This window comes from Zonotrichia albicollis, chromosome 19 (assembly GCF_047830755.1).
Source record: "Zonotrichia albicollis isolate bZonAlb1 chromosome 19, bZonAlb1.hap1, whole genome shotgun sequence".
NCBI lineage: Eukaryota > Metazoa > Chordata > Aves > Passeriformes > Passerellidae > Zonotrichia > Zonotrichia albicollis.
Genome location: NC_133837.1, coordinates 13,447,614 through 13,472,117, shown reverse-complemented (window position 1 = coordinate 13,472,117; position 24,504 = coordinate 13,447,614). Strand labels below are relative to the sequence as shown.

The window sequence follows — 24,504 nt, the reverse complement described above, 5'->3', positions numbered from 1 at the left end:
GTGTGTGTGTATACACATGTGTGAGTGTGTGTGTGTGTGTGTATACACGTGTGTGTGTCTGTGTGTGAGAGTGTGTGTGTGTGTGTATACACGTGTGAGAGTGTGTGTGTGTGTATACACGTGTGTGAGTGTGTGTGTGTGTGTGTACACGTGTGTGTGTGTGAGAGTGTGTGTGTGTGTATACACGTGTGTGTGTGTGTGTGTGTGTGTGTGTGTGTGTGTGTGTGTGAGTGTGTGTGTATACACGTGTGTGTGGCTGTGTGTGTGTGGCATACATGTGTGCTGTATGTGTGCACACACCTGCGCAGGGCTCAGCACCAGGGGACACAGGACATTTCCCCAGCTCACCCATGGGCTGGGGCTGGCTTGAGGTCCCTGGAGGGTCCCATCATTGTGTGGCACACACAGGGCCACCCTTGCTGGGCACGGTCTGGGGGCCAGCCTGGCCCCAGCGGGGTCGGGGGTCCGCAGTGCGTGTTGCCACAGTAACGCTGGAGCAACAGGCGCAGGGCACAGCTCCGTGCCATGCCCATATTTACCTTCCCAGAAACCGCTTGGTGCACCAGCAATTTGCCTCAATTAGGCTCGTTACCGCGTCAGGAAGGCCGCAGTGACGGCAGCGGCTGCAGGGCCACTGGCTCCGCGGGGGCTGCCGGGGCCGCACCATGGCTGTGAGCGGGGCAATCCCTGTCCCTCCGCCTGTTCCTGTCCCCATCCCTGCACTTGGGGCCTGGGCAGACCCCCAGCACTGTGCGCCCCTTCCCTCGCCCGCTCCACGGCGCTGCTGCCCCGGCCCCACGGCCCCGAGCCCCGCCGCCCAGAGCCTCTGTGCCCGTCTCTGCTCCTCCCATCCCCGCTGCCAGCGCTGCTCTGCCTCTCGGGCGCCGGCTCCTGCTCGGCCAGGGCAGACAGCGAGTTGTCGAGTAAACAGAGGAAAATTACTGCGCGCTGGGCTGGGCTCTGCTGCCGGAGCCAAGCTCTGCGTGGCCCGGGCCATGGCTTCTTTGGCCGTGCCACGCCAGCCCCGGCGGTGCCTCGCTGTGGCCGGGAGCCTGCAGGCAGCGCGGCTCCCGAGGGTACCAGGGCAGCCGTGGGTGTCAGGGCAGCCGTGGGTGTCAGGGAGCCGTGGGTGTCGGGGCAGCCGTGGGTATCAGGGCAGCCGTGGGTGTCGGGGAGCCGCGGTTTCCGGGGGACCCGCGGGTGTCGGGGCCGCGGCCGGGCGGGCGGTGCTGCGGCTGGGTGCGATTTACCGAGGGCAGCGCCTGCCCGGTGTTCCCCGGTGGGACTCCCAGCTCTCAGCCCCTGCGCCGGGCCGGGTGCGGGCCTCGGGCAGCCGGGGCCGTCACCCGCTCGGGAACGCTGAGTGACGGTGCCGGGCAGCGCCCACGGTCCGCGGGCGGCGGGGTCACGGCAGGGCGGCCGTCCGTCCCGCCGCCACCCTCGGGCAGGGTGAGCCCAGCCGGGGAGCAGCATCGGCCTAATCCCCACACACCAGGCGATTGTGGCGCCCAAAGCTGCGGCATCCGGGCTTAGCGCTCATGTGCGCAGCACAAGCCTCTTAGGGCACGGCGTGAGCCCGCCGCACGCAGCCCCAGGGCCGGCACCGGGGTCCCGCAGCCCCGCACCCCGCGGCGCTCACCGAGCCAGCGCTGCCGCCGGCTGGTGCCCGGCCACGGCCCGGGCAGCGACCGGGAGAGCGGGGGTGCCGCGGGCAGAGCCAAATGATTTAATTAAGGGCTCCTGGCAGCGAGAGGACAGAGCCGATTAGCGGCCAAAGGAAAGCGCGTGCTGGGGAGCTGGAGCTGCCCCCGGCCGGCAGCGCTGCAGCGGCTGCACGTCTGCCCCTCACCTGTGCGGGGCTGGGGCTGGGCTGGGGTCTGGCAGTGGGGCTGGGCTGGGGTCTGGCAGTGGGGCTGTCTTCTGGAGCATCCCATCCCTGCCGGGTCGCTCAGCTCCCCATCCATGGCTGTGGAGCATCCATGGGGTGCTTAGGAGCATGGCCCACACACGTGCAATGTCCCCAGTCCCCACAGCAAGGCACACACAGAGCTGGCCCTGCAGCCCGGCACGGGCCCACACCTATTTACAGATATGACAGATAAGTTACAGCACTGTGCACAGGGACTCGAAGGTGCACGAGGAAGCACCACAGGACAAACTCCCCCCCTACAGATCCCCCTGGCCCCACAGTTCTCCTCCAGAGGTCCGGGTCCCCCTTGCCTGCCTCACCGTGTCCGTGTGCCCAGGCACCGGGGGCGGACGGGGCCGGGCACGGCTCAGCGCAGCCCCCGCAGCTGGCTGCGGGCTCAGAAGTGGCTCTCGGCCGTGGTCTCCGGGAACTCGTAGCAGTGGTGGTGGCCCCCGAGGGCGAGGTGCTCTGCGGGGCTCCTCTCCAGGCGCTGGGAGCCGCCCGGGGGGCCCAGGCTGCGCCCCAGCCCGTTGGTGCAGCCGCTCACCAGCTGGTGCTTCTCGCAGGTGCTGCCCGCGCCGTTGCGGGCGCTGGGTGCGTGGCTGTAGGTGTGCTTGTACTCCTCAGCCAGGTCCTTCCCCAGCTTCCAGCGCTGCCAGCGCTTCAGCAGCTCTGCCTGCACCTGCGGGAGCAGCTGTCAGTGTGAGCCTGTGCCCTCTCTGTCTGTGACCCTGCTGTCTATGTCTCGCTGCCCATGCCGCCTATTGCCTGTGCCCCCTGCCCGTGCCCCCGCTGCCCATGCCCTCCATTGCTCATGCCCCCTGTCCGTGCCCCCTTGCCCGTGCCCCCCGCTGTCCTGCTCACCTCCTTGTTGACGAAGCAGTAGAGAATGGCCACCAGCAAACCCTGGGAAGGGGGAGGAGAGGCGTGAAGAGCATAACCAGACTCAGTCCAGTCCCTCCTGAGACTGCGTGTCCCCAAGGAGGGCTGGGCTCACCTGGAAGGAGCTCAGGAAGAGGTCGAAGAAGAGCTTGACGTAGCGCAGCGTGCCCTGGGCGTGCTCGTCCGTGATGAAGGCAAAGACCACCTCGTGGATGCCCAGCAGCGGGATCAGCGTCAGCGTGGACCTGGCCAGCCTGTGGGACGAGGGTCACGGGTGGGCACGCAGCCCTGTGTGCCGTGGGGACACGGGATCCACACCACAGTGTAACCCCACAGTGTAACCCCACAGTGTATCCCACCGTGTAACCCCACAGTGTACCCCACAGTGTACCCCCACAGTGTACCCCCACAGTGTACCCCACAGTGTACCCCACCGTGTAACCCACAGTGTACCCCACAGTGTACCCCACAGTGTAACCCACAGCATACCCCACAGTGTACCCCACAGTGTACCCCCACAGTGTACCCCCACAGTGTAACCCCACAGTGTACCCCACAGTGTAACCCCACAGTGTAACCCCACAGTGTAACCCACAGTGTACAGCCACATCCAGCACCCACCTGAACTTGTAGTCAGTGTAGCGCATCTGGTGCGCACGGAGCTTGGAAACGAGGATCTGAATGATGCGGATGAAGATGAAGAAGTTGATCTGCAAAGGAATGGAGTGAGCCCTCAGGGGCACAGGCAGAGCCAGAGGAGGGGCAGACAGGACACCTCTGCTCCCCTGCCCTGGGCAGCCCCTCCACAGCCATGCTGGGCCCTGTGACACAGACGTGGAGCAGGGGCTGCAGGGGGCTCACCAGGATGGCCAGGAACACGGGGAAGCGAAGGATCCACCAGAAGCCCATGTTGTTGTTCGTGGACCAGCACCTGCAGAATGGAGGGATGGGGACTGCCAGGAAGCCCCTTGACCAGGCAGCTGCTGGAGACTGGCGTGGATTGGCAGCCTGAGTCAAGCAAGCACTAAGGCCCAGAACCCTGCTCCTTGCCATGGGCAATGGTGTGGAGTGACTCCAGAACCAGCACAACATCCCTAGAGTCCCCCACGCACCTCCCTGTGCCCTGTGTCCCCCGCCAGCCAGCAGCTGGAGCTGGTACTCACTGGATATTTTCGTAGAGGAACTTCACAATGACCCAGGGAACGAGGAACAGCATGGGTGCCCCTGAGGGGAGGTGAGCAGAGCACGGGTGAGGCCCAGCAGGGCACAGGGTCAGGGGCCCAGCCCGCCCACACTCACCCCAGCCGATGCACAGGTAGAGGGTGAAGTAGCTCCTCTCGGAGAAGACGGCCACCACCAGCAGGTTGTGCAGGTAGATGCCTTCCACCAGCAGCCAGCAGTAGTTGGCCACGATGCCGTACTGCATGAAGACTGTGGCTGCCCTGCAGCCTGCAGCTGCCTGTGGGCAGGGGTCAGGGCTGCAGCACTGCCTGTGTGTGTGCCCGTGCCCCCAGCCCCACCAGAGCCCCCAGCCCCACAGCACTGCCTGTCCCTGTGCCTGTCCCTGTGCCTGTCCCTGTCCCTGCGCTGACCTCGTCGCTCAGCCACACTTGCACGTTGTAGCCGTCGATCTTGTCGCTGTAGTGGGTTTTGAGCAGGGCGTCGATGACCAGCACGGAGACGCCCTTCAGGATGAAGGAGGCGAACAGGTTCATGTGGATGTAGTTCCTCATGCAGTGCAGCTTGCTGCGGATTTGGGGGCCATTGTCAATGCCCGTGCGTGGGCCCCGGCGTCCCCCTGCCCAGCCTGGGGACAGCCATGCCCAAGGTCCCACCTGAAGCCCAGCAGCAGGGCCAGGGCGAGCAGCAGCGCACACAGGGACACAGAGTAGCCCACAGTGTACATCACCTTGAAGCTGCCATAGGTCCTGGCAAACTTTTCCTGGAAGAGGAGGGAGCGAATGAGGGCAGGGGCAGGCAGGGGGGCAGGCAGGGGGGCAGGCAGGGACCCCCACACCCCTGCTGCTCAGGTCTGCCCACCTGCGCCTTCAGGTCCTCGTCATCCTGCTCACACTGTGTGGCATCGCGCAGGGACTGTCCCCGCGGGCCTGTCACCCACCGTCCGTCCGGCCCACAGGTCTTGAAGACGTGTCTGTGCTTCACTGCGAGGGGAGGGATGGTGAGGAGTGCCAGCGCCCGCGGGCAGCGTGCACCGGCCCAGGTGTGACTGCCTGCAGCAGCACATGCACACAGCACACAGGTGTCCCAGCACAGCTGCACACGCGTGGGAGCACACTGCACAGGTGCGCACACACCCAGCACACCTGCGCACGCTGCACAGCTGCACACACCAGCCAGGTGCACGTGCACACGCCCCTCCCCGCGTTACCTTTCTGGTACCAGGGCAGGAACCAGGGGCAGGGCACGCTGGCCGTGCTGTTGGGCATCGTGTCGGGCCAGCAGGAGAACTTGTCGAAGGTGCGGTTACAGACCAGCTCTGCAGGAGGACAGCAGCTTTGGCCTCCCCCTCCCCTGCCCCTCTGCCTGTCCCCCTCCTGCCGGGCCCCATCCCCATCGCAGCAGGACCCTGGGGACGGCGGGGCACTGACCCGTGGGCGCGGGCTGGCGGCTCATGTTGCGCTGGCACTCCTCGCTGTACTCCTTCCACCTCTCCACGACGTTATCCGTGATCTGGGCAGAGGGACCCTGCGGGCACCAGGGACCACCCGTCACTCGTGTCCTGCTCACGGGGGCACGGTGCTGTGCCAGGCAGTGACCCCAGCTGGTGCTGCCGAGCATGCCGTGCCATGCCATGCCATTCTGAGCCATGCCATGCCATTCTGAGCCAAGCCATGCCATTCTGAGCCACGCCATGCCATTCTGAGCCACGCCACGCCATGAGGAGGCACAAAGGGGCACCAGAGGCTGTACCACGTGCCATGATGAGGGGATGCAGTGGGGTGGGTGGCTCCGTGGCAGTCCTGCGTGGGTACTGGGCTGAGCGTGGGGCAGAGCACCCTCGTGTGTGACAGCTCATCCTTACCTGGCCGCAGAGCAGCAGCACCAGCAGGGTGAGGAGACGTGGCTGGGACATCCCTCCTCTGGACCCCATGCATGGGACACAGTGCAGGGCACACAGCTTCCTACTGGCCCTCAGCAGCTTCTCCAGGCTGGTGGTGCCGGCCCTGGCATGTGGGCAGCCCTGTGCAAGACTCCTGGTCACGGGGACTCCTGGGACACAGCTGGGGGAGATGGGGCTAAGGCAGGTGGGGCTGGAGACGGCCGCTCTGGCACAGAGCCTGTCCCCATCCCCACCCGGCCCTGCTTGGTGTCCACATTCAGATATTTGTTCACTCATTTTTGCACCAAGTGCCTGTATTATCCTCCCCAGGAAGGCATTGGGACAGCGACCATGCAGGTTCTCTGCCTGCCAAGCCAGTTTCAGCCCCCGTGTGGCTGGAGTGCAGTGGCAGTGCTGCCCCCAGACCCTCACAGGAAACCTGGGCTGGTGCCACCCCACGCTGCTGCTGGGGCCCCGCTGGGCATCACTGCTGAGTCTGAGATGCAGACCCCCGTGGCAGAGGGGACCCCTCCTCACAGCTGAGCACCCCCTCAGGCAGAGAGCCTGGCACCTGGGCTCTCCCTGCCTCCACGGGCTCTCCTGCCAGGGCCACCGACCCCCAGCCATGGTCTGGCAGCAGCACCCCAGGGATGGCCAGGGAGGGCACGGGGCAGCAGGGCAGGGACGCTGCCACTGACCCGCAGGGATCCTGGGGCTGCTGGGGGCCTGGGACAAGCTCAGCTGGGGCTCCATGTCCCCCAGCCCAGGGCAGTGAGCTGGGGCCTGGCCTGACGCGGGCTCCGGGTGCTCCACAGGCCGTGGCTCACGAGGTGCCGTAATTCCCTCCAGCCCTAAGCCGGTTATGGGGCTCCTGAGCAGGATTTTGGCTCTTCCCACAAGGGCCCATTTTGGCAGCAGCCCCACGGCACAGCCCACTGTGTGGGGTGAGAGCAGCCGGGCCGGGGGCATGGACAGTGGTGCCAGGGCCAGCACGGGCACTGCAGCATCGCCGCAGCCCCTGGGCTCCCCCCGGGCACCAGCCACAGCGCCGCGCTCCCCATCAGTCTGCTCCCAGGGCTCGCCGCTCTGCCTGTGCCTATTTTTATCCCTGGGAAAGTCGCGTTTCCTCCGTCCGTGCAGACCCACTCGCCATGTCCAAGTGGCTGCTGGAGCAGCTCATTAATCAGCACTTGGGGCTCCAGATGCAGCTCGGGGAGCAGGACCTGCCATGGCCTTATTTAGCCAGTCCCAGGACAGAGGGAGCTGTCTCCGGGGACAGCTCTCACTGGGTGGGCTCTGTGAACAGGGATCTTTCTTGGGTGCCCATTAGCCCCCTCACCACGGCAGAATTCCTGTTTTTGTCATCACCCCAGCCCCACCCCAGCAGCACAGCTGCCCAACCACTATTCCTGTCCTAGTCCCTCTCCCATCCCACCTCAGGATCCCTGTCTCTCTCCTCCCACAGCCCCATGCCAGCATCCCTGTCCTTGTTCCCCACCATCCCTGTGCCGCCCTCCAGCACACCACCACCCCTCCCTGTCCCGTACCACTGCCACTCTGTCCCAGCCCTCAGGAAGATGCCAGTGCCAGTCCCTGGCCAGGCATCCGTCCCTGCCCTGGTTGGGAATGGTCCCCCAGTCCTTGGGTCACAGGGATTTGCTGTCAGCCCCTCTGCACGGCCGGGGAGCAGCTTTGGGGCAGAGGTGCCGCTATTTTTAGTGGCTGCAGTGGGATTTAGCAGCAGGGAGGCCTCTGCCCTGGACTCCCCCCATCTGGCAGCCGCTGCCAGCCCTGCCCCAGCGTGGCCAAGCCGGGCAGACTGCACTGGGTGAGGGGTCCTGGCACGGGGGCCAGTCACGCTCCAGCCCCATCATGGTCTTCCCCTGTCCCTGCCCAGGCCCTTTGCCCCAGCTGCTGCGGTGCTGCTCAGCCAGATCCCCACCAGCCACAGGAACAGGGTCCCTGCACACAGGGGCTGCTCCCAGCACAGACCGGGGGTGCAGAGGCAGCCGTGGACCAGCTCTCCCTGGAGTGGGGCCAGTGGGCAGTGGCAGAGAGGGAGCAGAGGCTCTGTGTGCTGGGACAGCGAGGTCTGGGCTGGCCGGGAGCCCTGGCAGCACGGGCCCCTCCCCGGGGCTGGCACTGCCCAGCAGCAGCACCGGGGTGCCCTGGCAGTGCCTCTGCCAGCTGGACGGGCTGCAGCCCCTCCCAGCCGTGCCTGGGTGCCACAGGCAGCTCTGCACAGGGGCCTGGCCCCACACCCTCACCGCCTCTCACTGCTGTGCCCAGCCGGCTCCCAGGGCCACATTCCCTGCCCTGGCACCTCATCCCCGGCTGGGGCCAGGCTCTGGGGATGCCCCACCACACCAGGGCATGAGCAGGACGGTGCCTGGCCTTGAACTGGTGCCTCTGAGGGGCTGCAGTGCAGGACAGCAGGTGTCCAGGGCACTTTTGCCCCACGCTGGTGCTGGACACTGGGGTTTGCTCCTGTGTCACGGTCTGTGGCTGCTGACCTTCGTGGAGCCAGGCCGCAAACACCCAGTGCAGCTCCACCGGGGCCACAGCTGTGGAGGAGAGACCTTGTGCCAGGAGAGCAGGAGCACAGCACTGGGACATGTGCAACACCACTGCTGGCAGCCCCTGTGCTGGGGCAGAGGGGTCACACACAGGCACCACCATCTGCCCTCACAGTGTGGCTGTGGCTGCATTTGCCTTTCCCGAGCCAGCAGTGCCAACCCTGCAGCCACAGGGGCAAAGCAAGGACCCCCACTCCCCTTGGCCTGTGCCCCTGGCGCCCCTGCAGCTCATGGCAGCTGCCCCTGGCCCCAGGGAGGTCAGGAAGGGCCAGCCCAGGCAGGGTGCAGGGCAAACAGAGGCCGTGGGTGCACTGCTGCCATGGCATTGCACCAAGGGAGGGGGCATGGATGGGAAAGGGCCTGTGCTGGGATTTTGCTCCCCACTGATGGGTGTGCAGCCTCCACGCTACCCTGCAGCAGCTCTGTGCCAGCACGGACCCCCACTGAAGGCTGAGGGCCCAGCCCTGCCCAGGAAGAGACTCCTCATCCCACCATGGCCCCTTTCCCCTGAGGATTTTGCCACCCCAGCCCCTCTGGCACTGCTGCCATTGCACGTGTGAGAGAATGAGCTCCACATCTGGGATCTCTATGGATGGTCATGTGGATCAGGGCTGGGTAATGTCCCCACAGGACACTCATGGGCATCTGCAACGTGACCTGGGAGCACCTTGGCACAGCCACAGCCCCGCACAAGTGCAGCGAGGCTGGCACAGCCCCCAGAGCCTGCTGCCACAGGACTCAGTGGGGTGGGGGCTTGGCCTCGTGTGAGCACAGCCCCACACCCAGCAGAGCCCCGTACCCAGCCCCTCACCCAGCACAGCCCCACACTCGGCACAGCCCCAAACCCAGCACAGCCCCACACCCGGCACAGCCCCACACCCGGCACAGCCCCACATTCGGCACAGCCCCACACCCGGCACAGCCCCAAACCCAGCACAGCCCCACACCCAGCACAGCCCCAAACCCAGCACAGCCCCAAACCCAGCACAGCCCCACACCCGGCACAGCCCCACACCCAGCACAGCCCCAAACCCAGCACAGCCCCACACTTGGCACAGCCCCACACCCAGCACAGCCCCACACTTGGCACAGCCTCGCTGGCTCAGAGGCAGCTGTGAAGCTGTGGGGGCTGTGGAGCTCTGGATCTCCGGAGCTGTGGGGCTGTGCAGCCCCTGGACACAGGGCTTAGCCCCCCGTGCGCTAATGCGGTGCTTTCCACGGCTGGCTTGGCTCGGAGCTCGGAGCTACATGCCAGCACGGCAGGGGCTTTGGCACTTGGCAGGGGAGGGGACGGTGCTGGGCCAGAGCCGATGCGGTGCCAGTGCCAGCCTGGCCCTGCAGATGCTGCTCCACTTCCCACCCGGGCCCAGGGCGAGCGGGGCAGGGCAGGGGACACGGCCCTGGCAGGGAGGCCCAGGAGCTCTGTCCTGCACCGTGCCTGCCCTGTGTCCCTGCCGGAAGCTCAGGGAGGTTTCCTACTCTCCTTCTCCGTTCTTTCCTTGAGAACTAAGTGCGAGGAACTTTGGCAGCAAAGGAGCAGCTGAGCAGCCCAGAACAGTCCTTGTGCTGCAAGGCTGTGGCTTGTTTGCACAGAGCTACGTGATTGTGGAATCGGTGGCACACGGAGAGAGCCAACATCACCAGGCCCTGGTGATGGCAGATTCTGTCTAACCCTGGACCAAGAAAACCCAAACCAGCCCTGACAGTGTTTTCATCAACAGGAGCCAAGGATGCTCTTTGCATCACCTCCACTTCAGCCTGGTCACCACAAGCCATGGTCAGGGGGCACCTGCACAGCTGCCTTGTACCAAACAGGGACCATGATACAGCCTGGCAGCAGCCAAATCACCTTGCTGCCCAGCTGGCTCTGGCATGGGGATGCTGAGCCACACAGCACCTCATCCCTGGCTCGAGGAAAGGGGTGTTTTTGTTCATCATGTTGCATGAAAACCGGTGAAACACAGACGGAAGGCACAGGAGGCAGTGCGACACGTGTGGTTAGCATGTCACAGGGGAGGCACAGGGCTGGGAAAAGGTCAGTGCAGACAGGCTGGTGCACACACTCCCCTGCACTGGGAGCTCCACAGCCGAGCAGCAGATCTGCAGCCCCAGCAAGGCAGGGGTGCTGCGGGGGCCACACGTGCCCAGCCATCCTCTGGCACCACAGGCGTGCGCACCCGACCCCAGAGCTGGGGCAGATCAACAAGGACATGGGGACGCAGGACAAAGCAGGAGGCAGTGGTGGAGCACAGGGGATGGAGCAGAGCAGCCATCCCATCTCCCCCATGTCCGGTTTCTCCTGCCCCAGTCCCTGCCTGGCACAGCGAGGTGCATGGAGATGCTGTGCTCAGTGGCTGGTTTTAGCCCTGTGCTGCTGATCAGGGTTTGTGGTCACATTTTTTCATTAACTATTTTTAATCCACATTTTGCCTATTCTCTGTTCAGCCTTTTCTCTTTTCCCCTCTCTAGGCAACAGAACATAAAAAAAAAAAAAAAGAAATGCACCGCAGTGTGCGGAAAGGAGCAGGATTGGTGGGAAGCCACAGGAGCTGGCAGCTGGGGCAGCACTAACACGCTGACGAGGGGTCCTGCAGGCCCTAAATTTTCCTGCTGATGCACAGACAAAATCACAGGGGCAGTCACTGAATTTGGTGTGGGTCAGGACACGGCGGCAGGCGCCCCACGGGCAGGGGGCTCAGCAGAGCTGATGCTCCGTCCTGAGGCCATTCTGTGCCGGGGAGCAGGCTGGCCCCGCCGTCCCTGCGTCCCTCACCACCCGGGGGAAGTGCAGGGCCGGGCAGAGGGGACCCGCAGCAGCTTTGGAGATGCACTTGCAACCAGGAGGACGGCAAGGTCACATACCCGACATGTCCTGGTTAAACAAAGCCATTTACCAACACCGTGTTGACACAGCAGAGCTCGGGACAGAGTCACAAAGGGCACTCGCACCAGGCCCCCGTAATACCCATAGAGCTTGGGGAGAGCTGGGACCTGGCAAAGTGTCCCCTGCCTCGGCCCCTCGGCAGGACACGCGTGGGCACCGCTGTGCCCGCGGCAGGGAGACCACGCACGGCCCGCCCCGACCGAGGCTGCTCCGGGAATCGCTCCCAAAGCGGCGGGGTCCAGCCGGAACCTCTGCCCGGGGCAGAGCCCAGGGGTGCCGTGAGTCCGACGGCAGCGCCCCTGCCCAGGGATGCCAGCGGGCAGCGGGCACAGCCCTGCGGGAGCCCCAGGCCCAGAGCACCCAGGGGCTCCTTTTCCCCGGGGCCGGCGCCCAGCACCGGGGCGGCTCGGGGAGCTGCGGCTCCGGGGTCCCGGGGCTCCATTCGCTGCCCCGGGGCTGCGCAGTCCTCACTCGAATCCACATCCCCGCGACGGGACCGGCGACATCCCGAGCCCCGAGCCCGCGGCTACGGGCGCTCCCTGCCCTCCTCCCTCCCTGCCCTGCCCGTACCTGTCGGGGCTGGACTCGCGGCGGCTCCCGAACGCATCTCGGGACCGGCGGGGAGCGGGTCCGGCGCGCTCGGCGAAACTTTAGCGGAGCCGCGACGGCAGCGGCTGTGGCGACCCAGGGGGAGGGACCGGCTCGGGGGAGGGACCGCGGGCACGGAGCCGCGTCCCGCCGCCCCGCTCCTCCCGCCGGCACCAGGGGGGCACAGCCGGTGCCCGGCCCCGCCCGAGCGCCGGGCGCTGCCCCCGCATCACCGGCGGCCGCTGCCGGGAGCGCCGCCGCTTGTCCCCGCCCCGCCCCGCTCCCGGGCACCGGCTCGGCTCGGCGGGGACGGGCGGAGCGGCGGGGGCAGATAGACCCGCCAGCCCCGGGGGAGCGGGCCGGGGACCCGTTGCCCGAGAGGTTTCCCCGGTCCCAGCGCGGCGCCCGCTCCGGGGGCTGCTCGGAGCCTCCGGGAGCCGGGCGGGTCTCTCCGCCGGCCGCCTCAACACCCGCGCTCCGGCCGCCGCCGGCGGTGACGGGTCAGTGTCGGCCGTCGCCGTCCCGCTGCAGGTAAACACAGCCCAGGAACGCACCGGGACCGGCTGGCCGGGGCGGCAGGGGGACCCGGGGAGCCCCGGCCTGGGGGTGCCCTGTGCCGGCCTCCCGGCACGAACGCATTTACCGGGGCCGTGCCGGTTGAGCCCGCACGAAGCCCGGTGGGCGCTCAGCGCAGCCCCGCATCCCCGGAGCCGCCTCCCGCGGCAATTCCCCTGGCTGCGGGCACAGGAGCGCGGGGACCCGCGGGGATCTGGCCTTTGCCACGAGGATCGGAGCCACCGCTGCCCCCGGAGATGGCCCCGGCACCTTCCAGGCCGGGAGGGGGCTTTGCGGGAGGACGGGCAGCCCCAGCCGTAGCTGGAGCGGGCACAGGTGCCCGGGGAGCCGCTGCCGGCAGCAGGGCGGGAGCAGGGGCAGGCTGGCACCGGCTGTGCCAGCCCCGCGTTCCCCGATGCGCAGCAGATCAGCGGTGCCCTCGCACTGCAGCTGCGGGCGCTGCGCTCGCGGCCGTGTCTGGCACACGCTGTCCTGCCTGCCAGTGTGGCTGCGGCAGTTGGGCTGCCACAGGGGATGGGGGACAGGGAATGCGCACACGGGAGCGCAGGGCTGGGCAGGGCTCCGTGCTGCAGGGGCCATGGGGCTCCATCGCTCTCCTGCTCCACGCGGGCCCTTTGCATGGCACAGAGCAGCAGCCGTCGCCCCCAGAGCCGGGGGTGCTGCAGGACGTGGGGGATGAGGAAGCACAGCCTGGCAGGGCAGCCCCCAGCTCCACGAGCCTTCACCTGCCCATGGCCTCTGCTGCAGCTGGGCATAAGCCCAGTGGAGATGCCAGCCAGCATCATTAGGCCTCGTTAAGGTGACGAGCTTTCAGTGCTCTGCTGTGCCAGTCTGCCGGGGCCCAATTAGTGTCACATCCAGGAGGCAGCTCCCGCAGGGGCGACGGGCGCCCTTGGCACAGCCCTGCCCTGGAGCTGCCGTCCAGCTGGGACCGGGCACAGCTCAGCCGTGGAGCCTGCCCACACGGCCAGGGGTGCTGGGCACAGAGCTTGGCACACCACCAGGGCCAAGCCTTGCTGCCCTCTCTCAGCTCTGGGGGGCTCAGCTCCCGGCCCATGCCCCCAGCCATGAAAAGGAGTGCAGCATCTCTCCCTCCTAACAGGACAGCAGGCCCTGCGCCACCTTCACTCTTTATTATACAGCAAGGTCTCAGATATTCCAGTTCTTTGATTCCTTGGGGCCAGCTCACACAGGGGTGCCATAGCAGAGGGGCTGGTGCTCACAGCCCCCTCACAGTGGGCAGTGTGGGGTGAGGGGGCTGTGAGGAGTGGGGTCTGCCCAGCCGCAAGGTGAGAGGGGCTGCGGAGTGGTGGTGGGGACGCCCCACAGAGAGCAGATCCAGTGTGGGGTGGGTGCAGTGTGGTAAGAGAGTACTGGGTCCCCAAGCAGGCATTGGCAGCCCTGCCAGAGCAAGGTCCTCTCCCCACCATCATTGGTATGAGGCACAATCCCTGAAGAGCCCAGCAGCCAGCGGTGCTGAGGAGCTTTGGCCAAGCAGGAGCAGGGGGTGGGAGGCCAGGAGCAGGGCAGGAGGTGCAAGCTGGGCTGGGCTTAGGGAGGAGCACGGGGGCTAAAGGCAGAGGGAGGACACGGCCTCACAGACCCTGCCACAAGCCCCAGCCCACAGCTGCAGGGGCAGCAGCCCCACGGGCTCTGTGACAGAGCCTGGCCTCTGATCTCCGTACTCCCTGAGACAGCACAGTCCTGCTTTGGGGGCACATCAGGGACAAGGCTCAGGGGGGGCAAGGACACAACTCAGAGCCAGTAGAGAAGTAGGAAGACAGAAATCCCCCCCAAAACCCCCCAAAGCAGTAATGCAGAGGTGGAGATGCTGAGAACAGGGGTGAGAGGAAGGGTGAGTTTGTGAGGGGAGGTTGGCCACAGGTGCTGGCAAGGCACAGGAGTAGAGTTGAGAGGAGGGGGAATGGCACTGGCCCCAGAGAGCAGAGAGGGGTTCTGGGATCTTGGGGGTAACCCACACGCTCACCCCCCTGGGGCAAGGCAGGGTCCAGTCCCCCAGACTCAGGTGGTCACTTTGATCCCAAAATATTTGCGCAGCTGCTCCAGGAACAGAAAGGTGAGAACAGTCTGAGGAACCAGCCGGACAGCAGCAGGAACGAAGCCCTGGAAGGGGACAGCAAGAAAGGGAAGAGTCAGTGTGTGCCTGCCACTGGCTGTCCCAGCAGCCCAAGCCTGGCAGCAGCACGAGTGGGCAGGCGTGGGTCAGCACGGGCCGGGCTGTGGAGCAGGCACTGTCACACCACGGCCACCACGGTGCACACAGGGCTCAGCACCACGTGCCGACCCCTCTGGCACCTGCACTGCTGCTTGGGAGCTCGACGGGTGCAGCAGGGCCACAGCTGTGCGGTGCCTGGCCCGGCCTGAGTCCCACTGAGGCCAGGGCTTGCAACACCTCGGGGCCCAGCCCGGGCCAGGCAGACAAAGGCCTGAAGCAGGCAGCAGCTGGGCTGCCACAGCAGAACCTGGAAGGTTCCCTGCCCCAGGACTGCTCTGGGCCACAGCCTCTGCTCCCAGCGCGGCCCAGCCTGCCCCACCCCTGCGCCCCCAGCCAGGTACCTTGTAGAAGGCAAGTGGTCCGAGCTTGGCGGTTTCCACGGCACAGTGAGCGACTCCCTGGAGCGAGAGGGCGACAGATGAGCTGGGAGGGGCTGGGAGGCAGAGGCTGGCACGCGGAGATGGGAGGACAGGCAGCAGCAAGGTGGGCAAGGTGGGCGACTCACCTGGTACTCCCCGTGGGAGTTCATGAGGCGGGTCTTGAGCACATCCAGGGGCTGGCACAGGAATGTGGCACACAGGCCCTGCAGAGAGCCAGCCAAGTCAGGAGACCTCTGTGCCAGCAGCTGCTGTGGTCACTGCAGAGCCTCAGAGCCACCCTGGGACCTGGAGCCTCCTGGAGGCACTGTGCTGAGCCCAGCGCAGAGCAGCAGCTCTGGCAGCCCCAGCCTGACACCCCGACCCTGCTGCAGGCAAACCCAGCACTGCCCCCGGCCCCCAGCCCCACTCACAGCGATGACGCTGGACAGGAAGTGAGTGAAGACATTGTCTGACAGAAATCCAGTGGCGAGAACCAGCTGCTTGGCCTGGTCATAACAGGAAAGCTGCAGAGACATGGTGAATCAGCGACATGCTCCCCGTTCCTCGTGCACCAGGGACCATCCTCGTCCCTATCCCAGTCCCCTACTGCCCAGCAGAGCTGCCCTACCTGTCCAACAGTGACAAGGGCCCCACGGATTGATGCCACTGATGCTCCTGAGAAGAGATTCTTCACGCCCTCTGTGGACAGACAGATTTGGATCAGCACGGTTCTCTGCCATCACTCAGACCCCATTACCCCGGGAGTCTCACATGCCCAGTGTGTGTCCACAACTCTGCACACAGCCCTGCTTGAAGCCCACCATCGCAAACAGGCTGAAGGAGTCCTTCAAAGCAGCATGACCTCCTCCCTGCCTCTGCTCATCCTCTGCTCCACCCTCCTGTGCTGCTCTGTTGCAGCTCCCAGCAGCTCACCCTTTCCCACCAGGTATGTGCAGGCTGCCAGGCCCCGGCAGACCTTGCCCAGCCCCTGCCCCAGCCAGATGATGAGAAGATGCAGACCCTGCGCTCCCCTGCACACCCCCCGCCCCAAGGGCATCCCCCGGCCCCTCTCCCTGCCCCCGCTGAGCGAACTTCCAGGGCGCCCTGACCCGGCACCTGCTAGGACACCGGAGCAGGCTCACCCACACGGCTGGCACTGCCTCACCTTCCCGATAGACACGGTACATGCCATCCAGGGCATGGGAATAACTGGAAGGAGGGAGAGGGGAAGGGGTCAGGGCCCGAGGCTCCCCACACGGCGGCAGCCCCGCCGCTCCCCCGGGCACCGGCGGCCCCGCCCGGACCCCACCGAGCGCCCCCGGTGCGGTGCTCGGGCCGCGCCGCCGGTGCGGTGCTGCCCCCCCGCGGCCGCGCGGACCCCGGCCCCGGTCCCGCCGGCCCCTCCAGGCCTCCCCCCTCGGCCCCCGCGCCCCTCGCCCTGCCCCTCACTCACTTGCGCCGCTGATTCGGCGGCTGCTTCATGTCGTTCTGCATCCTGCAAGGCAGAGCACCGCAGGTGAGGGGGCAGCCGCTACCCCGCTGTCCCCTGCAGCACCGGGGACCCCAGCACGGGGCAGTGGTGTTGTGCTGCCCATTTACGAAGGCCCAAGAAAGCTGCCTTCAGTCCCACTCGCCCTGAGGGTCACACACTGCTGGGTGCTGTCACCAAAAGGCAGAACAGCTCTGGCCATCCTGGGCACAGAGCTCCCGGCCCACTGGCCACGGGGCAGGCTGGCCGGGAGAGATGTCAGGAGAACCCCAGCATAGCCAGCACCCCAAATGCCGTCATGCACGGGGGGCCAAAAGCCCTGGTCGTGCAGACAGAACTGACCTGACGTTCACCATGTCTGCCGGGGTTCCCACAAGCCCGCCAGTGAAACCTGTGGCCAAAGAAGAGCTGGGTCAGGGCTTATCCATCCTGAGGGAGCCAGGGCCAAGGGCCACAGTGCCTGGCTCACCTCCTGCTGCAGCCATGAGCACTTTCTGGTAGAAGGGGGGAGGTCCCTGGTTGCTCAGGCGGTTCTTTGCGCTCTCATAGATGCCAAAGCGAGTCAAGGAATATGTCATCTGCATGGGGGACATGAGCGGCTGTGTGTGCACAGGGCAGCTCCCCACGGCAGCAGCGGGGGCTGCAGGGGCTCCAGCTCTCACCTGCCGGCACAGCGAGGCGCTCAGCCCGTTGTAGAGCGCCAGGAAGCCGTCGGTGCGGATCACGTGCAACGCCATCCCCGTCATCCTCATCTTCACCTCCTGCTGCGTCTGCAGGTGCACCTGGGGCAGAGCGCCGCGCGTCAGCCCAGCGGGGCTGGGCAGGGACAGAGGGGCACGTAACAGGTGGGGACTGGAGCTGTGCCAGGACAGCAGCACTGGCACAGGAGCCAACTGCAAGACATGGGCAGCCCGGAGCAGGCTGGCCCAGCCTGGCAGCGGAGGGGCGGAGGCAGAGAGGGAGGGAGGAGTGCCGAGGCTCCTGCCCGCAGCACCGCCCGGGCCCTGCCCTCACAGCCGCCCAAGGTGAAGGGTGCGCCTGCCCTCCGGGGCACCTCAGGGTGGAAGGTGTGGGTGTGTGGGTGTGCGCCCTGCAGTACATGAGTGAGCCCTGTGTGGGTTTGCTCGAGGGGATGCAGCTGGGCTGGTGAAATCACGGCCATGCAATGCAGCAGGCCTGCAGAGCCACTTCCCCTCCTCCTCAGTGCAGGAAGAGAACCCCACAGCTGGCCAGGCGCTCCCCTTCCTGCCTGCAGCAGCCCAACGCTTCCCACCATCTCCAGGGGCAACGGTGACAGGCACAGGAGCTGGCTGGGACAGGGCAGCCGTGTGGGCTGATGCTGGAGCACGCTCTGAGCGCTGCGGAGACCACATGTGGGTCAAAGGCCCCAGGAGATAAGCAGAGCAAAGGGCTGCTGACAGGGGATCAGGCCACTACGGAAGCTGTGGCACAGCTGGGTCGTGTGACACTCTGCAGGATATTGGGAACAGCCACTGTCTCTCATATGAAGCAGCAGCAGGGGTGCAGGGGCCTGCCTGCAATCCCCACAGGTGGATTTTGGACATCAGGGACCAGAGCTTGTGGCAGTTCACAGCCTGGGGCAGCTGAAGCCGGCAGGGCCATGTAGGGACACGGTCCACTGCCTGCAGTCCCAGCTCTGCAGGAAGGGCAGGCAGGCATGGGACGGGCTGGCCAGGCTCTGGTCACTGCTGGTCACTGCAGGGCCAGCAGCCCGTGGGCAGCCAGCAGCTGCACAGTTGGCCTAAGGGCACAAGCACTCTGTAGGTGAGCTGGCCAGGGCCTCTCACTGGGGCCAAAGTCCAGAGGTGCAATGAAGCGCCCTTCGTCCCCTGCCCTGCCAGAGCCTGAGGCCCCTTGTGCCTCCCCAGGCCTGGCACCAGCCCCTGCTGTGGGGGAACACATGGCCAAAGAAGGGTCTGCATTCAATTGTCAGTGCGATTATTGATCTGGCAAAAACAGCTGGCCAGGTTGTGGTGCTCGCACTGTAGGAATGCAGGGGCTGCTCATCCACACAGGACAGCATGGGGGTGCAGCCCAAACGTCACAGCCATCACGCTGGCTCGGAGACAGACCTAGAGGCAGGTGCCAGACTAATTCCCTTTCTTAGCGCCTCGCCAGGCACCCCACACAAGCTCCCACGGGCTGGCAGCCACCTCCACTGGGCAGACACGGCCAGCTGGGCAAGGCAACCGGCCGAGCGCTGGGGAGGCGGCACTGCCCTGCCAGGCTGGCTCCTCTCCTGGGCCTGTGCCTGGAACATCTTCCCCTCTCTCCGCAGGGTGGGAAGGGGCCGTGTGTCCCAGCCTCACCCACAGGCATGGCCCTGGGAAGGGCAGGCCCTGTCCTGGGCTGCCTCCTCCCTCCCCCTCGCAGCCTGCTCCGCTGCCAGGCTTGTCGCCGCTTGGCCGGCGCACAAGGCTCTGGGCAGCGCTGGCATTTGCCCCGCGTGTGGGTGCTGGCAGCGCAGGCTGCGCGCGGCGCCCTTTGTGCAGCAGCAGGCATGCCAGGTCATCTGCGGCGCCTAGGTGACATCTTGGCCGGAGGGCTCCGAGCCCAGTGGGCCAGCGTCCAGCACTGCTGGCCCCGGAGTCACCGCCGTGTCCAGGCAGGACCGCCCAGGGCACCCTGCACAGCTCCTGGAGCTGGCACCCCAAGCTCCCGGACTCCTCAGCCACACACCCACCCATTCCCCTGCCCAGGGTCTTTGTGACCCCTCAGCCGTGTCCCTGCACGGCCACGAGACAGCTCCTCAGAGCAGCAGCTGTTTCCCCAGACCTCTACAGCTGTTCTCCAGCTCCCTCCGTTGCTCTGGGACCCCCACAGCCGTTCCCGATTCCTTCACAACCCTTCCAGAACCCCAGAGCAGCTCCCCATCCTCTCGCAGTAGCTCTGGGACCCTCACAGCCGCACCCCCGCAGCCAGGTCGCTCCGAACCGGTCCCGCAGCCGCTCCGGGACGCTCAGACCCGCTCCCCGTCCCGTCCCGGCCGCTGCCCCCGCTGCAGCCCAGTCCCCCACGGCCGCTCCCGGGACCCTCGGAGCGCCTCCCCGTCCCCTTACAGCCGCTTCCAGCGCCCCAGAGCCGCTGCAGGACCCTCGGAACGCCTCCCCGCTCCACCGCAGACTCCCCAGAATCCCTACAGCCAGTTCCAACTCCCCCAACCTCCTCCCCACCCTCTCCGGGACCCTCACGACCAATACCCGCCCCCAAGCCCTAACCGATACCTGTCCCCATAACCGCCCCCAAGCGCTCACCGACACCGGCCCCCATAACCGTCCCCTCACGCCACCCGCCCCCGTAACCGCCTCGCCATCCCCTCAGAGCCCCCCCAGTCACCGCAGCCATGGCCAGCCTCTCACACTGCCCGCCGTGCCCCCGACGGGCTCCCCGCGCCGCCGGGGCCGCCCTGGGCCGGGTCCCCCCTCACCTTCAGCAGATCCAGGGGGTGCGTGCAGCAGGCGGCCCCGGACGACGCGAGGCCGCCGAAGTACCAGCGCGAAACGCGCTGCTCCGCCATGGGCGCCGCTGCTGCCACAAGCCACGCCCTCACCGGGACAAGGCCACGCCCTCTTCCGTTAAGCCACGCCCTCTCCCGGTACCGGAAGGGGGTGGGGCGGGCCCGGGGCTCGCATCCCCGACCTGCGGCGAACGCGGCAGCCGCAGGCTCCGGAATCCTCGCTCCCACCCCGCACGCATCCCCATTTCCAGCCCGGGGAAGGCCCTTCCCAGCCATCATTAAGGGATTAATTAATGGGGAGCTGAAGCCATCAGCCAGAGTGAAGAGGGGCGGGAGGCACAGGTACACAGGGCAGCGTTCCAGCGTGCACACACTGAGCGCAGGGACAATCACAGCTCCAGAATACACCTTCCCACCCCGCACGCATCTCCACAACCTGTGGGAGTGTGTTCTTCTCGTAAATAACTAACAGAGAGGTGAGGCATCAGCAAGAGGCAGTGTGAGGAGGTGGGTGATGCGCTGGTACACGCTTCCAGTACCTGAAGGGAGCCTACAAGAAAGATGGAGAGAGACTTTTTACAAGAGCGTGTCGTGACAGGACAAGGGAGAACGGCTTCAAACTCAGAGTAGGTTTAGATTAGATATTAGGAATAAGTTTTGGCTGTGAGGGTGGTGAGGCCCTGGCACAGGCTGCTGTAAAGAGAAGCTGTGGCCGCCCCATCCCTGGAAGTGTTCAAGGCCAGGCTGGACAGGGCTGGGAGCAACCTCGCCTGGTGGAAGGTGTTCCTGCCCATAGCAAGGGGCTGGAATGAGATGATCTTTCAAGGTCACTTCCGCCCTAAACCATTCTGATTCCATGACATGGGGAGCACGGGGACAATCAGCACTTGAGAAAGATGAAGCACTGTACAGGTTTTTTTGGGTATTTATAAGGTAGAGTTCATGGTGATGGCAGAAGCAGCAGCTCTGCCCAACCGTACAGCATTCTCTGGGAGTGCTCCCACTGTGCGCTCGGAAAGGTCCAGAGCCCGGCCGGGGCAGCAGCTGCAGCACCAGTCCCTCCACGGCGAGCCTACTCCAGAACAACAGTCCCTCCTGCTGCCTCCAGCGCTGCTTTGATCTTCTCTGCTTCCTCCTTGGAGGCGTTGGCCTTGATCTCCTGCGGAAGGGACTCCACCAGCTTCTTTGCCTGCGAGAGGGACAAAGTACAGGCTTGTAAACAGGCTTTCACTAACTGGATTATTGGATTTAGAGCCATGATCCTGACCTCTGCTTAAGCCAACCGTGGAAACTCAGTGACCAGCACAAACCCTGAGACTCGCACTTGAACTGCGGCACATCCCACAGAAGGCAGCTAACCCGGGCTGCCAGTGGTGACACACCTGCTGGGAAACCTTTCCTTGAATTCCTGCACAGGTGCTGCTGGCGTGCAGGCCACCCTGAGAGGAGGGGGTGCAGCAGAGCCCCTGCAGTGCCCTGCTGGGCAGCGTCCGCCGGGCTGGCTCTGCTCAGGACCGTGTTTTGGTTCACATTCTTGTGCCAGCAGGAGGGGAGGCCACTGCAGGGAGCGGACACAGCTCCAGCACAGACTACCCGACAACACAGCACTCTGACATTTCAGGGACTTTTAAAGCAGAACTACTGGTACTAAGCAGCACTGAGGCAAGCTGCAAAACTATTGCGCTAATTTAAAGAATTTACTGCAGTGCTGCTATAGAGAAGGAAGTGAGCCCAGGGGGACAAGCCCCTGCTGCTCTTACACGCAGCAGCTCTCTGCCACAGCACTGCAGATGTTCAGCACCCACTGGACTGGCCACTGTGCTGGCAGGAAGGTTTTGTCCCTTTAATTCCTGCTGGGTTCAATGCCTCTGTATCTGTGGTGGAAGAAAAATGCTTTTTTTGCTGGGGTTGGAAGGCACAGATGTGTGAGCAGTGGGCTGGTGGGGCAGGAATGCCTTTGCTCACCAGGACAGGATTTGGACAGGAACCTGGACAGGCTCACTGTGATGAGCACAGGCAACACAACACAGGTTATTAATTTCTGAACTCTGCTCAGGAAGGCGTGACTCCATTCTAAAGCAGCCCCAGTCCAGAGAGGCAGCTGTTCCTGGTGTTCAGTGGGAAGAGGAGCAGAGCCCAAGCCAAGTGGAACCCGTGCAGCAGCAGCTGCAGCAATGGGGCAGAGCAGCAGCTCCCAGTGCAGCCAGAGCCCAGGGCTGGTGGTGACAGGGGGAGCATCTGCTGGGCAGCTCCAGTGAGCTTCCTGGGCTGCAGCCAGCCCTGGTCCCGAGTGTGCTGGTCACACACCTGTCCCATCACACAGTTATTGCCACAGGACTGATGTCTGGGTCCCAGCAGTGCCCAAGGTAAGCACTGCCTGTGCTTCCCTCCATAACACCAGCAGCCCTAGAGACCATGGGCAGATCCACCCGAAAACCTCATAAAAACACCTTGACTGGATGGCAGCAAAATTTACAATAAAAGGGCTGTGGCTCCTCTTTGAACAGAGTCCCTGCAGGTAGAACCTCCACAGCTGTTTGTGTTGTGTGTGTGCTTTACCAGCGTGCTGGGCCTGGGTACATCACACTTGAGTTTAGCTGCAATAACTGGCACCACCAACAGCTCATGCAGCAGCTGCCACGTGCAAAGCCAGGCTCACTGGGCATCAGCTCTCCAGTTAATTATCTGTTGATTGTGTCCTTTACAGGGTTTGGTATTTTCATGTTTGCTTGGGGCCAATAACAGATGAACAAGTTCCAGGATAACTTCCTGACAGTCAGGAAATTATCCCCACAAGACAGCCAAACTTGTACCTGTGCCACTGACTCTCTGCTGGCTTTGCAATGCAGCAACAAGAATGGATCAGAAGATTATCTGCAAACACTTCTGCTCTCCTGGGTTACAGCAGGAGCAGACATTGCAATACTCAACACTGCAGCTGGAATACTGGAAGTGCTACTATTGACCCCAAGATATGAAAGCACCACCCTGGAGATGTGCAGCACATTACATGCTTTGGCAGTAGCAGCTTCATCACCCAACATGCTGAGCCCACATCCAAGGTCAAGGGCTGAGCTCAGACACTGCCCAGGGCTGAGGCCTGACTCCTCCAAGGAAAGAAGTATCACCACCTATAAAATGAAGGGCCCTGTAAAGAGCTGGAAGCCTGGACTGCAAGAAGTGTGAATTACAGAGGCTCATTTAACTTCAGAAATACACTGACTTTGGGAAAGGCAAACCAAACCCAGCTGTAGCAAGAAATGCTGGCTACTCCTGAGCTCTGCAGGAAAGCTCATGCACGGCAGCTCTCAGGTTTGGAGAAGTGGAGGCTGGCATGGACATCTCTGAGTCCTTTGCTCTGAGCCTCCTCCTTATCCCCCCGTTCTGACAATGGAAAATGCCAGATGAAGGAGCTACCAAATGCTGCTCCGCACGTCTCCCTGCACTGAGATGCACACAGGCAGGCTGTGCTTCTGAATGCACACATCCAGGCTCCCCTTTGAACAGAGAGCCAAGGCTGCTGGACCTGGGGGCAAAGCCCCAGAGCTGGGGCAGCACCACCTCACCTGCACCAGGTTCACTCCGGGCACGAAGTTCTTCACCTCCTTAATCAGCTTCACCTTGTCAGCGGCTTTAAACTCGGTCAGCCGGACGGTGAAATGAGTTTTTTCCTTCTTGAGCGGGACCACCTCCTCCTCCTCCTGGAAGCAGCCGGAGCGCGGTGAAGCCCCGCGGCCGAGCCCCCCGGCCGAGCCCGCCCAGCGGCCCCCGCGGCCCCGCTCCCGCCCCTCCCGGTACCTGCGGAGCCGCCTGGGCGGGCAGCAGGGAGGCGGCGGCGGCCGCGGGCATCACCCCCACGTCCGGGATCTTCAGCGTCTCCTGCGGGAAGAGCGAGCGGCGGCACCAGCGGCCGGTCAGGCGGCGCACGCGGCCGGGCCGGGCCGGGCCGAGCCGAGCCGGGTCAGGCCGGGCCGAGCGGGGCCGGGTCCCGCACCCACCTTGAGCAGCGCGTTGAGATCGGCCACCTCCAGCAGCGTCAGCCCCGCGATGTCCCGCACCAGCTGCCGCACCTTGGGCGAGTACTCCTTGGCGGCCGTGTCCAGCGGCGCCCCGGCCAGCGCCTCCGAGCGCCGCGCGGGGCCGGTGCCGAGCGCCCGCAGCCCGGCGGGGGCCCCGCGGCGCGGCGGCAGCGGCCGGAGCGGCAGCAGGAGCAGCGAGGGCCGCGGGAGCAGCGCCCGGCAGGCGGCGGGCAGCGCGGCGGGCAGCATGGCGGCCCGAGGACACCGAACGCTCCGCCCCGCCCGCGCTCCCGGCGGGCCCCGCGCGCCACTCCCAGCCAATAGCGACACAGCGCCCGAGCAGCGGTGCGCCATGGGAGATGTAGGCCAAAGCGGGCCGATGGGAAAGCAACAGCCGCCGTGACAAATCCATTACTATTTATCATTTCTAAACGGGATAGAAAAAAT

The 24,504-nt window shown here is 65.1% G+C and overlaps 3 protein-coding genes across 5 annotated transcripts; all 3 read right to left on the bottom strand.

Moving 5' to 3' along the window:
• Positions 1–2,050: 2,050 nt before the first annotated feature.
• GCGR (glucagon receptor) lies at positions 2,051–12,031 on the bottom strand. 3 transcript variants are annotated; one of them, XM_074555146.1, is made up of 14 exons: positions 11,883–12,030; positions 5,835–6,033; positions 5,401–5,497; positions 5,181–5,288; positions 4,832–4,953; positions 4,627–4,733; positions 4,384–4,537; positions 4,091–4,250; positions 3,955–4,015; positions 3,653–3,722; positions 3,413–3,501; positions 2,907–3,045; positions 2,774–2,815; positions 2,051–2,591 (listed from the first exon to the last, which is right to left on the bottom strand). In XM_074555146.1, exons 2-14 carry the CDS (start codon positions 5,901–5,903, stop codon positions 2,307–2,309), a joined length of 1,503 nt encoding a protein of 500 aa, XP_074411247.1. In that variant the 5' UTR covers positions 5,904–6,033; positions 11,883–12,030; the 3' UTR covers positions 2,051–2,306. The 3 variants fall into 3 exon arrangements, with proteins under 3 accessions (XP_074411247.1, XP_074411248.1, XP_074411249.1); XM_074555147.1 differs by having other exon boundaries at positions 5,835–5,993; positions 11,883–12,014; XM_074555148.1 differs by lacking the exon at positions 5,181–5,288 and having other exon boundaries at positions 11,883–12,031.
• Positions 12,032–13,593: 1,562 nt separating this feature from the next.
• On the bottom strand, positions 13,594–20,166 carry SLC25A10 (solute carrier family 25 member 10). Its single transcript, XM_074555158.1, has 11 exons — positions 20,009–20,166; positions 17,223–17,342; positions 17,030–17,138; positions 16,903–16,951; positions 16,525–16,566; positions 16,237–16,280; positions 15,700–15,770; positions 15,503–15,595; positions 15,218–15,295; positions 15,054–15,110; positions 13,594–14,600 (listed from the first exon to the last, which is right to left on the bottom strand). The coding sequence occupies exons 1-11, from the start codon at positions 20,096–20,098 to the stop codon at positions 14,499–14,501; spliced, it is 855 nt and encodes a 284-aa protein (XP_074411259.1). The 5' UTR covers positions 20,099–20,166; the 3' UTR covers positions 13,594–14,498.
• Positions 20,167–20,945: 779 nt separating this feature from the next.
• Positions 20,946–24,426, bottom strand: MRPL12 (mitochondrial ribosomal protein L12). The gene is made up of 4 exons (XM_074555162.1): positions 24,037–24,426; positions 23,837–23,917; positions 23,605–23,739; positions 20,946–21,227 (listed from the first exon to the last, which is right to left on the bottom strand). Exons 1-4 carry the CDS (start codon positions 24,409–24,411, stop codon positions 21,111–21,113), a joined length of 708 nt encoding a protein of 235 aa, XP_074411263.1. The 5' UTR covers positions 24,412–24,426; the 3' UTR covers positions 20,946–21,110.
• Between the last annotated feature and the right edge of the window lie 78 nt (positions 24,427–24,504).